Genomic DNA, 12658 nt, shown 5'->3' on the forward strand with positions numbered 1-12658 from the left:
GTCATCTCATTGTCACACATTGTCAGACGTTTGCAGATCTGACAATGATTGTCAGACGTTTGCAGATCTGACAATGATTGTCAGACCTGGCAATCGTGTACACTAAGCTTAAGGCTCATAGGGTAGTATGTTAAGTCAGTACTATAATTAAGCACCCATCACTATACTAGAACATAATAAACTTATAATAAATGTACGTAAAGCCGTAAACGTAAGACGACACGTGCTCCGATAACGTATTTGACATTGACACTTTGAGCGTCGGCACAGCATAAGAACATAAAACGAAACGAACAAGGTGCTTTGGTAGTGCCTGTTTTTATATTTAATTTAATTTTATTCTGTTGATATTACTGCTAAAAGAAAAACAAGAAACTATGGCTCGTGATCGTGGTAAAAAACAAAATCCCTTTGCTGCCAAAAAACGGAATAAGAGACTATTGGTAAGTTCTAATATCTACACACTATCCACAAAAAGGTTGATAAGTTTTTGTTGTTTTTTGTTTGTTAAAGGCCGATAAACCTGACCGCCGCTCAGAGCCCTACAAAGAAATTGTTCGGGAAAATGATGCTTTTGTGAAGTATTACAAGGTAATTTCTTTATGCAAATTAATGCAGTGGCTTTAGATTGATCGGTATCAATGTTATTAGGCACAAAAAATATGCAAAGACGAAGTCGAATGGGCAAAGTTCCTCGCTGCCATCAAAGACAATCTGCCAACTACATTTCGGGTTACTGGATTCAAAGATGAGGCTAAAGCTCTCCTACAACTTATCAAAACTAAGCTCTTTGAGTCCTACGTTAATGGAGTATCCGAATTACATCAGATTCCGAAAGAAAAAGTCGAACGTCCTCTCTGCTTGCCATGGTATCCCGAAGGACTTGCCTGGCAATTGCATCTCACCCGAAAAGACATCCGTCGTTCAGAGCCATTGTTCAAATTGCATAATTTTTTAATTGTAGAGACAAGTGCCGGAAGTATAAGTCGTCAAGAAGCTGTCTCCATGATTCCCCCTCTAGTACTTGATGTTAAACCAACTGATAAAGTTCTGGATATGTGCGCGGCGCCAGGTTCTAAAACTGCCCAACTTATTGAAGCCTTGCATGCTGAATCAGACAATAAGATCCCAACCGGATTTGTTGTTGCCAATGATGTTGATAACAATCGATGCTACATGTTGGTACATCAGGCGAAGAGGTTGAATTCTCCTTGTTTTGTGGTTACCAACCATGACAGTAGTCATTTTCCTAATCTGTTGGTAAGTCTTAAATATTTATTTTTGTTGTTAACTTTAATTGACATATGCTAAGTTTAACAGTTAAACAAATTTGATTACCTTATTCTTTAGAACTCTGGAACTATATTAAAAGACATTTGTGTTATGTTTTTAAGAACATTATTTTAAATTCTGTTTCAATGGCCTTAATCCCTTAATCTGTTCATTAGCTTAATCCATAATAATTATTATTGTAAAATTTAGTTTTATTTATTCATTACATGATATTAAAACAAAGCACACCTTAAAAATTCGGGAAACAAATCACAATTTTGAATAGGAATTTTGTTTTAACTTTGACAATATTGGGCCATAGATTCAATTATTGAAAGACAGTGCAGTAATATGGTAACTGCAAAGACCTTTCTAGTTGAGGATTATGTGAAAAATAGCAAACCCTGTAGTACCGGTGGCATGATGGTTAGTGCGTGGGCTGTCATGCCTGAGGTCTTGGGTTAAATCCCTACACGTTCAACCTAAATCCAAACAAATGTTTTTCCACGAGTACTCTTGTCAGAAATTGATAAATCCTCAAAAGTAATGCTTGTCATTAAATGCGTTTTCTCAAATTAGCCGTTCCGATTCGGCATATAAACGTTAGGTCCCCCTCATCCCTATGTACGGCTTTAAATAGTCTGTTTGAGTGTCCATGTCTCTAATGTTCTTAATGTTTATGTGAACAAAGTAAGCGAATTTCCAATACACTGTTTTAGACGCAATGCGCTTTTGACCGCCACTTCTTTCACAAATATATTGAGAGGGGCTAGCGAGAGGAATTTTTTCAGGATTGCAGTTAGTGAATTCTTATGGCGCTAGTAGTACCTATACATTCAAACCTTTGAATTTTTTTTATATTTTTAAAATAAGTAACCCTTTTAAGGGCTTTCCACCATACCATAAAATAAGTAACCCTTTTAAGGGCTTTCCATCATACCAAACATGCATAGGTTTTGTTAATATTGGCCTTTCAACACAGAATTTTTATTTCATCTTCAGTAATATATTTTGTAGCTTTTTAAGGATCGAAAGAAGGGTGTGAAACTTCTATGAAAAAAGAAGATGGAAATAGGCTATAGATGTACTTTCAAATGTTAAGAAGTTAAACGATTTGGTATCTTGTTGCATTCGTCAGCTAAGAAAATCTTAATTTAATTCAACGTTCAGACCAGCAAAATCAAATATAAAAGCTTTAAAAGCCGGTTGGAGCCTGCACTGATATGAAAAGATAGCAAACCCTTTATTACCCGTGGCATGATGGTTAGTGCGTTGGACTGTTATGCCAAAGGTCTTGGGTTCGATCCCTGCCTGTACCATCGTAAAGTTTTTTTCAAGGGGCCTTGCGAGGAATTGACAAATTCTTCAAGAGTAATTTTTGTCATGAAAAGTGCTTTTTTAATCTAGCCGTTCATATTCGGCTTAAAACTGTAGGATCTTCCATTCCTGACTACATTACTCGTACACAGGAATGGTTGAGAGTTGTAAGCCACTAGGCCCTGATTCTGATTCTCAAAACACTGTTGCGCCACTTAATTTATTTATTTAGTTCCTACTCCGTCCTAGTTAGCTTAATTTTGTTTGGACTTGACTTAAGAATAAATTCACTAAAAATAAATTCAATAATTATAGTTCTTACATTTTTCAAAACAATTCTTATGTGCTGTGCATTATCATTGAGCTGTTTGTCTTTCGAGTGAAAATCAGTTCGATAACTGAGAACGTTAGTGGTAATTCGAAATTCAAATTCAGTCACTTATGAATCGATTACTGATGACTTGACTCAATTTAATATAGTTAAATTTAATTTTCTGTTTTGTTGATTTAATCTCATTTTGAAATCATAATATTTGGCTACAAAGTTTTGTTTTTTGCTCTGACTAGCAAACAAAGTCAGATGGCAGCAAGTCGGTGCTGAAATTCGACAAAATACTCTGTGATGTTCCTTGCTCTGGCGATGGAACTTTGCGGAAAAATCCTGACATTTGGACCAAATGGAACTCAGCACAGGGAACTAACTTGCATGGGTATGATATTATTTATACGAATTTAAAATAAATATCTATGTATATCTGTACTCTTACAGTATTCAATATCGTATCACTCGTCGTGGAGCTGAAATGTTAGAAGTTGGAGGTCGCTTGGTCTACTCCACTTGTTCAATGAATCCTATTGAAAATGAAGCTGTCTTACAACGTATTATTCAAGATTCGGATGGAGCTTTAGAAATTGTAGACGGTTCCCATTTGGTACCGGGACTTAAATTCAACCCAGGAATGACCGATTGGGTTTTGGCATCAAAGGATTTGGAAATTTTTACTAGTTTCGATCAAGTTCCAGAGAAATATCACACTGTAATAAGACCCAATATGTTTCCACTACCACCTGGGGAAATTGAGAAAATTGGATTGGACAAATGGTATGGAAATAAACAAGCACTCATTTATACTTACATTTAAATTAATTGCGCTTAATTCGGTGTAATTTGTTTTGAAATTTTTTAGTATGCGCATTCTTCCACACTTGCAAGAAACAGGTGCTTTCTTTGTAGCAGTTATTGAAAAGAAAAAGAAACTTCCCTTCGAAAAAAATGATGCAGAAGCATTGGAGAAGCCTGTGGAAAAAGAAGCAGCACCAACTGACGGCACCCCAGTTGAAGAACCTAAATCAGCACCTTGGGGACCTCAACGTAAAAGACGTCGTTTACAAGGCTACAAGGAAGATCCTTACGTGTTTTTCAAAGACGATGAAAATGTGTACAATGAAATCAAGAGTTTTTACGAATTGAATGACGCATTTGACAGGCGCAGCCTTTTGACAAGATGTAATAATGAAAAAAAGAAAAATATTTACTATTGTTCCGAACCGATACGTGATTTGGTGCTATTGAATGAGGATTCTGTTAAGATAATTAATACTGGAGTGAAAACATTTGTTCGTTGTGAAAACCGTTACTCGAGCAACTCGTATCGTTTGGCTCAGGAGGGTTTACAGACATCGAATGCATTTATCGGTGAAAGTCGTCGAATCGAAGTTAGCAAAGACGATTTTATACTATTATTGCAATGCACAGATCCAACGAAACCACCGTCAACGACTGAATTGAGTGAGGATACACAGAAGAGGGCAAAAGAATTAGGTATGTTTTTTACATGTTTTTTAATTTAATTAAAAAAAACATTATTTTTCAAAGGTGTTGGCTCTTGTATTCTTAAGTATGTAGATGAGCGATTTACACTTTATGTTGTTGGATGGAGAGGCTCGTCTAGTCTACGTGCGTATGTTGATGTCAATGAAACTGTTCATATATTGCGCCTATTAGGAGCTGATTTATCCAAATTTGGTACGATACAAAAGATAACTGTTTAAGAAAATATCACTAAATGAAAATTTAATTTTAGAAAAAAATAAATTCAAAAAAGTCGACGACAATGCTGTTACCGAGCAGAAAGGTGAAGAGGGCAATGCTGATATGACTGCCGACGAAGTTGGAGTTGAAGCAGAAGAGGTTGCGGAATTGGAAATAAAAGAAGAATGATGAACACAATAAAACATGGTTTTATTTGAAACGTTAATATGATTGTTCACATCATAGAGCATTTTTTTTTTAAATTAAATGAAATATTTTATATTCTAAATGTATTTTCGTTGCTGTAAAATAAAATATTTATAATTTTTCTTTTTTGACATAAAATAAAAAAAAATGCATTTTCAAAAGCATGGATTATTTCTTCTTCGATACAAATAACGCTCTTTGTTCAATTTTATTTGAAGGGTAAAATAAACAACGAGCCATTTTTAAATGAATACCTACATAAAAAAGATATTACAATCAATGCGAAAGGAGTTTCTAACTGACATAAATGTTGAGAGTACACTTTAGAAAGCCCACAAGGATGTTTAGTAGTCGTTTATTGTGTAATACGAGAAATTGGATTGCTTTAATAACCGATTTTAAGGTTATGCGTAGTAACCTTCAACGAAATGTTCCATCTGATAGTAAACTTACGACAGCATACCTACATTGAAGACGTTTATCAAATAATCACACTGGGTCGCCAAACCTGTGGTATAGAAAGCTCGAAGAGCAATCAATTTGCAGACGTACTATTAAACCAACTAGAGAATCCTATCGCTATCTTTCCTACCCTACAGGGGAAACAATCCAGCCCTATTATGGCTATCAACTATCAATTATTTGTTAATTGAAAATTTTTTACAATTTATTGATAATGTGGCATTATGAGTATCAAATGATAATTTTCACCTATTGTGAATAGGTTTTGTTTGGTGTTTGACGTTTGTCATTTGTGTTGGGTTCTTGTGTTTTGGTCTATAAATAATTTCGGCGGGATAATGTAAGCTGTTTTCATTAAATAAATTTCGATTTTTTCTTAATAATATTTTGTTTCGTAGTACCCGTGGCATGATGGTTAGTGCGTTGGACTGTCATGCAAGGGGTCTTGGGTTCAATCCCTGCCTGTGCTACCTTAATTTAAAAAAATAATTTTCGCGGGTACTGCCTCTTGCGAGGAATTGACAATTCCTTCAAGAGTAATTCTTGTCATGAAAAAGTGCTTTCTCAAATTAGCCGTTCGGATTCGGCCTTAAATTGTAGGTCCCTTCCATTCCTGACAACAGTACTCGCACACAGGAATGGTTGAGAGTTGTAAGTCACTAGGCCCTGGTTCACAACGGACTGTTGCGCCACCCCATTTGATTTGAATATTTTGTTTATTTAGGAGTAGAAAAGTTAGCAACAGAAAACAAATAGATGGCTCAGTTGATGGTACATGCCAATTTATCAACGAAGAATTCGTGGCTGATAGAAAATTTGATGGATATCATAATTTTTGACAGCCGTAATACAAGTTTAATCTCGTTATATTGTTTATTTTTGATTGCACGATAAACCTTCGTTCCTCAGTACAATTGCCTTCAAACAACAATTCTAGTGAAGGCATTGCGTTTTTCAATTTGTACATTCAATAAAAACCACAAAAAAACTTTTATAAATCGTATTTAAATTACAATTCTTTACCATTTACGAATATTTGATACATTTGTCAACGAAGATTTTGTAGCTGATAGAATATTAGATGGGTATCAATATGTTTGATAGCAGTAATACCGAGTTTATCAATAAAGCTATTCAATATTTAATAATTCACTATTTATCAAAAATATTGATAATTGATCACCATAACACCAATGCGATAAATTTTTTGATAATTATCAACTTTTATCAAATATCGTGTTGATATTTGATAACCGTAATAGGGCTGTTAGTCTGTAATGCGATTCAGAAGCCAATCCGATTCGAATTTGGTATTCGATTCGTTTATGAATTCGTACTCTGTAAAATGTTCGAATCGAACAAAACAATAATCTAGTACTTTTTCTATTTATAGAATAGATTTGTCGAGTCTCTTATTTGATTAAATTTTGAATAAAATTATTATTTCCTTACTTAAAGTTTATCCATTTCACATAACTTAACACAATTTTCCTTTTGTGTCCTCTAAAAACTACCTTCGAATTGCAATCCGTTATCTTCCTAGGTGTACAAAAAATGTCAGTTTTCGAACGCTAATGACATTCGGAAACGCATTGCCAGGTACGAAAAATCCGAAAGCGGATTTGTAATTCCGTTAGTTAGATCTGCATTAGAAATAAAGAGTACAAAATATTCGATTTCGAAATGATTTGCTTTCGAAGCGCATTACAGAGTAGGGTCCCAGGTCTCATTTCGACCGGATGAAAAACAACATTTGTCAAGCCTGTCCCTAAGAAAGGCGAATCCTCCTCCCCCTCCTCCTCTACTTACTGCCCTCTATTCCAAGCTCATGGAAACGCTGATTAATTATCAGCTTAAGAAATATCTTCTTATTGACCAAGCAGTATGGCTTATCGCACCGAACAATGAAACAAATCTTTACATCGTTTTGCAAAAAGTAAGATTATACGGTTCTAGATTCACATCCTTAGCGTTCGTATAATTTAGTGCTTCAAAAGTCATAGTCAATGCTGTCTCCTGTCGCTAAGACGTAAGCCACCCTGATGCCACTATCCATGAGTGGCAATTGCATTCAGGAAAGTAGTCAACTTTCAGTACTCTGTATGCGTATTACAGATCACATCTTATGGAATGATCACATATTCGACATTGCCAAAAAGGTGCTAAGGATTTTTCAGACGGTGCAAGAATTTTGTCACCCCTTTCGATCTGGCTGCATTTTACAAATCCTTCATTCGTCGTACTGTCAAGTATAGAGATTGTTTCTTAAACCACATATCGCCAATCTGGAAGTCTGGAATGCTTTCGCCAACTCTGTTTTCTCCTCCCATTTCGAAGTTTTTGGGGTCTTTCTTTGTTTTCATAATACTTGAGTAGGTTTTTTGTTGTTTTTTGTAAAAAAAAGGTTCCAATTGAATTTTTCTAAAAAATTAACTAAAAGTTAGAAATAATATTTTATATTATATGATACATTATATTTATCTATATGATTGACAAAATTTAATTTCAAAATCTTTTTTGTTAACGAGATTTTTAGTCGAAAAATGATTTTGACTAATTTTATTAGCATTTTTTTAAGGTTTTGATTTCTTGTATAAGAAAATACGAATTGGATGTTTCTAAGACCATTACGTACGTTTACAAAAACATTTAGCACATAATGAAATCATTTTGAAGTCAATACCTGCCTTTTATAACGAGATATCAAGAATCGAACATCAATTTAAACCAATTTTGTGTAAATTTTATGTTTTATGAAAAACAGACTCTTGGATCTTATAAAAGTTCAATGTTGAAAACAATATTTTTATAAGTTGAAATTGATTTGGAGCCAATATCTTTAATTTTTGTCAAGGTGTTCGAGTTGATAATTAGTTCTTACCAACTTTTAGTAATCAGGCTTATCACAATTTCCATCCTAATCGGAAACTTTTATACTTTTGTAAGAAAACCGTTAACTAGATTTTTCCCAAAATATTATCAAATGTTAAAACGTTATCCTTCCTTGCAAAAAATCATTTTTGAGGTAAAATTTCTTTGTGTTCGTCAAATATTTGAAGTCACAAATATTTATTTTTAGTTTTTTGTTTTATAAAAAAACCGTTGATTGAATTCGATTCAAAATCAGACTAGTTTGGTATCTTCAAAAATATACAATTTTGCTTGATTTATTAATTCGTGAAATTTTTTGGGTCAACTTACTTTATTTCGCAATGGCAAAAAAAATCCACCCACTATTTGTTTTTAAAAGTACTTTATTTATATTTCCATGTTGGTATCTGTACAAAAGATTTATTTTAAGTCGATATCTCCACTGGCTCCTGAGATATGGACGAGGGAGAATGGTATCCCAAACGTACGAACGTACATATGCATGTACGTACGTACGTAAGCACACACATACATATCATACACATATCTCTACAAATCTTTGATTTAGATAAGAGGGACCTTGAAACGTCGAGAAATGTCAAAATCTTCAATTCGACAGAATGGACCGACTAAAACAACTTCCTATGGGAAGTTAAAAAAATTAGTCGAGAAATGTTAAAGAAATTACCCCTATAACGGCTCTCTCAAACCCAACATTGCTCATTAACAACAAAAATGTACTATTCAATATATAAGAAATTTAAAGCCGTTAGTTTGAATACATTTGTGACGAATGTTATGTGCACCAACATATCACATCTTAAATCGTAGTCCAAATGAAAAAAGTAGGTTTTCGTTTTTAAATTTGATTTTATATCTCCATTACGAAATTCATAGGAAACGTTTTGAATAAATTCATCATAATTTCATTCGCTTTGCCCTAGAGGTTCTTCCTTGGGACGGTTCGTATGAACATCGTATTTTTCAAGTGCAATCTCTCCATCAAGTTCATCGATAGTGTTAAATCTAAATAAGGTGGGATTAAACGCACTTTTTAGAACCAGTGCTCCACTATCCTAAACGTCTTAATTTTATTTTTTGTTCTATAATAATTCATGTTAAATGTTAATTATGTTTTTGTATTTTGTGGTGTGTTAGGCTTTAATTGCATTATTATCTTAATAACAACTAGAACATGTACTTATGATGAGCCTCTGATCGTGGTTTAAAGCTAACTACTTTCTGAAAATTCTAATGTGTAAAAAAATAACTATTTGTCAATGTATGTATGTATGTCTAAATTTTCCAATACTTTTTTCATATATGTATATGTAGCTTAGAATAAAATAATCTAATTGCTTGGTTTATATCAAATAAATTCATTAATAAATGATAAGAGTAAGATAAGATTTATGGTGATGCACTGAAATGTATGGAAACAAAATAAATTTAGCACAATGCTTAGTAACACTTCAAAATCTTTCAAGAACTATAGTTTTACCATTAAATTGGGTTTGACTTGAAAAAGGTATTGATCCATTATATAACGAGTATGTTGGAAAAGGTTTAAACTAAAGACATTTTTTAAAGAGCTTTTTTTTCAATACCCTTTTGGATAAATGATTACCAAATAATTCGGAACAGAAAAAGAGTTCTGCTGGGTATTGGTCCTCTAGAAAGGACTGTCAAGCTTCAATTTATCACTATTAATACGGATACTTCCTTTCGCCAAATTTGATATACATACATATATGTATGTACGTATCTCACATACCTACATCTCCTCGAGACCAATTTATACTCCAAATACATTTGTAGATAAGATGTGTTGTTGGGTTGTGGGATGAGTGAAGGTGGATGTGAATAAAAAAAATTGTTTTCTCATAGTGCCTGAATTGATGCTCTCCTTAAAAGTAATGTTAAGATGCTAAAAATTGAATGTGTGAATTAATTTCACAAGTTATGAATTCTTTCGAGGATAAGACGATTTACAAATAGCTTACATTGGAAGAGTTCCTTACGTAGCTACATTATGTATGTATTATTGAAAATAGAATTTTTTAGTTTCATATAAAAACTTAAATTCAAATATGAAAAAAAAAATTACAAATTTCACTTCTGCCCTCACTGATAGGTATGATTTTCGACAAACATTTCCCCTGTAAAGTATTAATACCTTTTTCGAGGTCTTAAAAAGTTTATCATTTATATCACATTCGAGAAAATAATCAATAATACTATTCTTTAATAGTTATTATTAAAATAAGATGTTTGCGAATTTCTTTATTGTGCAAGGAAACTTAAACACCTTCAACCAATATTAAAGTGAATATCATTTCTTGGACTACTGAACTTCTGTACTCACATATGCCTTCCTATTGGTAAATCAATAATTCACAATAAAATGACCTATCCACTCTCTAAAGATAGAAAAAGAAGCTGGTCATACAAACGTAGCAAACCGGTAAATTTCGTCTTCTCCGCTTTAATTAAGTCACATGCACTTCATCCACACCCTCTCGCACGCCTGTGACAACCATCCAGCAGCTCATGCTTACAATTTTCTAATCAATTGTCATCGAGTCAGGGGAATAAATCCATTTAGGTCCTCGCTCCTCGGTTTCGAATGTTCGAATGTATTGCGGAGCTTCACAGTTCACACTCCACTTCTGCAATAACTGGTATGTGACTGTGATGTTGACTACTGTGGGGCAACAACAATGGGTATTTATATGGGTGTTGAGACAAACTGTTGGCTGTTCTCGTATCTATCTATGCAATCTCTCCAAACGGTTCGGGCTCGGGCCTCGTGAGTCCTTTCTTTAGTCGTCTGATGTGCGATGTGCTGGTGGTGGGACTTTGATACCTCCCGCTCTATAGCTCCAGGTCAAAGCACTGGGGCCTTATGCTGGCAATTAATTCCCAGCGATGCGAAGGACAAGATACCAGAAAAGTTACTGTCTGCTTGGAGCAAAGCTCAGTTCTTATTTTCGTTTCCGTGTCCTTTTTTGCTAGATCCGGATTATGATTACGTGGCGTATCCTTATGTGTGTACCATACAGTGTGTTGTGTATTCGGCATCTGGATTACGTTACTCTTTTGTTGACTTTTATAGATACTACAAGTTAGTATTGTTTTTGTCTTATTTTTATATATTGTCAGGATGATGTTGATGTTTTCAGTGATTTTTTTTGCTTTGCTTTTTGTTTTTGTCTGTCTGAGATTATTATTTTTCGTTATCAAATTAATTTACAGGATAAAAGGGATATTTGCTTGGATCATTTATTGTGTCGCCCAGTTACTATTTATGTTCTTTAGATACACATGTGTATGTATGACCTTACCTACCTACTTCTCTCTGGATAGGGTGGATTAATGTTAAATGAAATCAGGGATGGATGGATTTAGGTGTGTTTTTTCGATTAGTTTTTCAATTTGTATGCCATTTCCTGTGTAAAGATATTTTGAATAAAAACTTAATTTGGGTATCAAGGATTTTTGAAAGAATCTTCAACCTGGAACTTCTCAAAATAGTTTATACCTGCACCCCAATGCTGATGATTGATTTTTGAATTGGTGTTATTTTGAAACCAGGAAATTTGTTTTTATGAAGCTCTAATTTCTTATTTAGTTATAAAATTGTTATTGGGAAGCTACCTAGAAATAAGTTTTTTAGAAAAAGTTTTGTATAAATCTGCATATACTAAGAAGCAAAGATAATAATTATATATATATGTAGGTATGTATTTCGAAAAAAGAGAGATATTTGATTGATTTTTAATCAAACTTCGCCGATTGCATAAATGGAATTGCTTATTTTTAGGAGATATAATTCACTAACGAGTTAGATTTTAACCTTTTGAAAGGGTGTTTATACATAGTATTTATAATCACTTAATAATGTTAATTGAAAACAAAAAATCGTTTTAGGAATGTGAGCAGAAAGCTTAGAATGTCAGCTATGTAGTTTTAAAGTGAATTCAGGTTCATACATTTTTGATAATATTGCATTTAAGTATTTATTTGACGTTTCTTCTGGTATTAAATATTTTCGATGATGCAATTAACTAAATTCATTTTTCACTTACTAAAACTTCATTACCTAAAACTGAAATTGGAAAAAACGATCGACATTAAATTCCAATCTCTGTAATCTCTTTTTGGTACATATTGTAATAAGACGTTGAGTTTCTATTTGCCCAATTCTCAAGGAGTTTAAAATTGGAATACTTTATTTAGAGGAAATGATCACCATTTTGAATGGAGAACGTGACTCGCACCTTCTTAATGAGTACTTGTTGAACGCACTTCGTTACAGAAATAATAATGTTTTAATTTTCTCAAAATTGAAATGTATATTTTATGTACATGTATAATATACGTACTAGTTTTTTCTCATGTATAAATTATAAAGTAAATGTCAGCCATTGTTGTTTTGCACTGTTAAACTAAAGTAACAAAACAAAGGTAGACGACTTCAGCCGGAGAATGAAGACT

General features: G+C 33.4%; 1 protein-coding gene across 1 annotated transcript; it reads left to right on the forward strand.

Moving 5' to 3' along the window:
- Window positions 1-243: 243 nt before the first annotated feature.
- On the forward strand, window positions 244-5020 carry LOC129947097 (tRNA (cytosine(34)-C(5))-methyltransferase). Its single transcript, XM_056057530.1, has 8 exons — window positions 244-443; window positions 514-591; window positions 652-1260; window positions 3157-3299; window positions 3359-3691; window positions 3777-4411; window positions 4466-4615; window positions 4674-5020. The coding sequence occupies exons 1-8, from the start codon at window positions 378-380 to the stop codon at window positions 4808-4810; spliced, it is 2151 nt and encodes a 716-aa protein (XP_055913505.1). The 5' UTR covers window positions 244-377; the 3' UTR covers window positions 4811-5020.
- The last annotated feature ends 7638 nt before the right edge of the window (window positions 5021-12658 follow it).

The sequence above is a fragment of the Eupeodes corollae genome, chromosome 2 (assembly GCF_945859685.1).
Source record: "Eupeodes corollae chromosome 2, idEupCoro1.1, whole genome shotgun sequence".
Taxonomy (NCBI): domain Eukaryota; kingdom Metazoa; phylum Arthropoda; class Insecta; order Diptera; family Syrphidae; genus Eupeodes; species Eupeodes corollae.

Bases quoted from the DNA above. Each gene is read 5' to 3' on its own strand.
- LOC129947097 (XM_056057530.1), top strand. From the start codon at position 378: ATGGCTCGTGATCGTGGTAAAAAACAAAATCCCTTTGCTGCCAAAAAA. The intron at 592-651 runs GTAATTTCTTTA...CAATGTTATTAG, and splicing joins CTTTTGTGAAGTATTACAAG to GCACAAAAAATATGCAAAGA. The intron at 3,692-3,776 runs GTATGGAAATAA...GAAATTTTTTAG, and splicing joins AAAATTGGATTGGACAAATG to TATGCGCATTCTTCCACACT.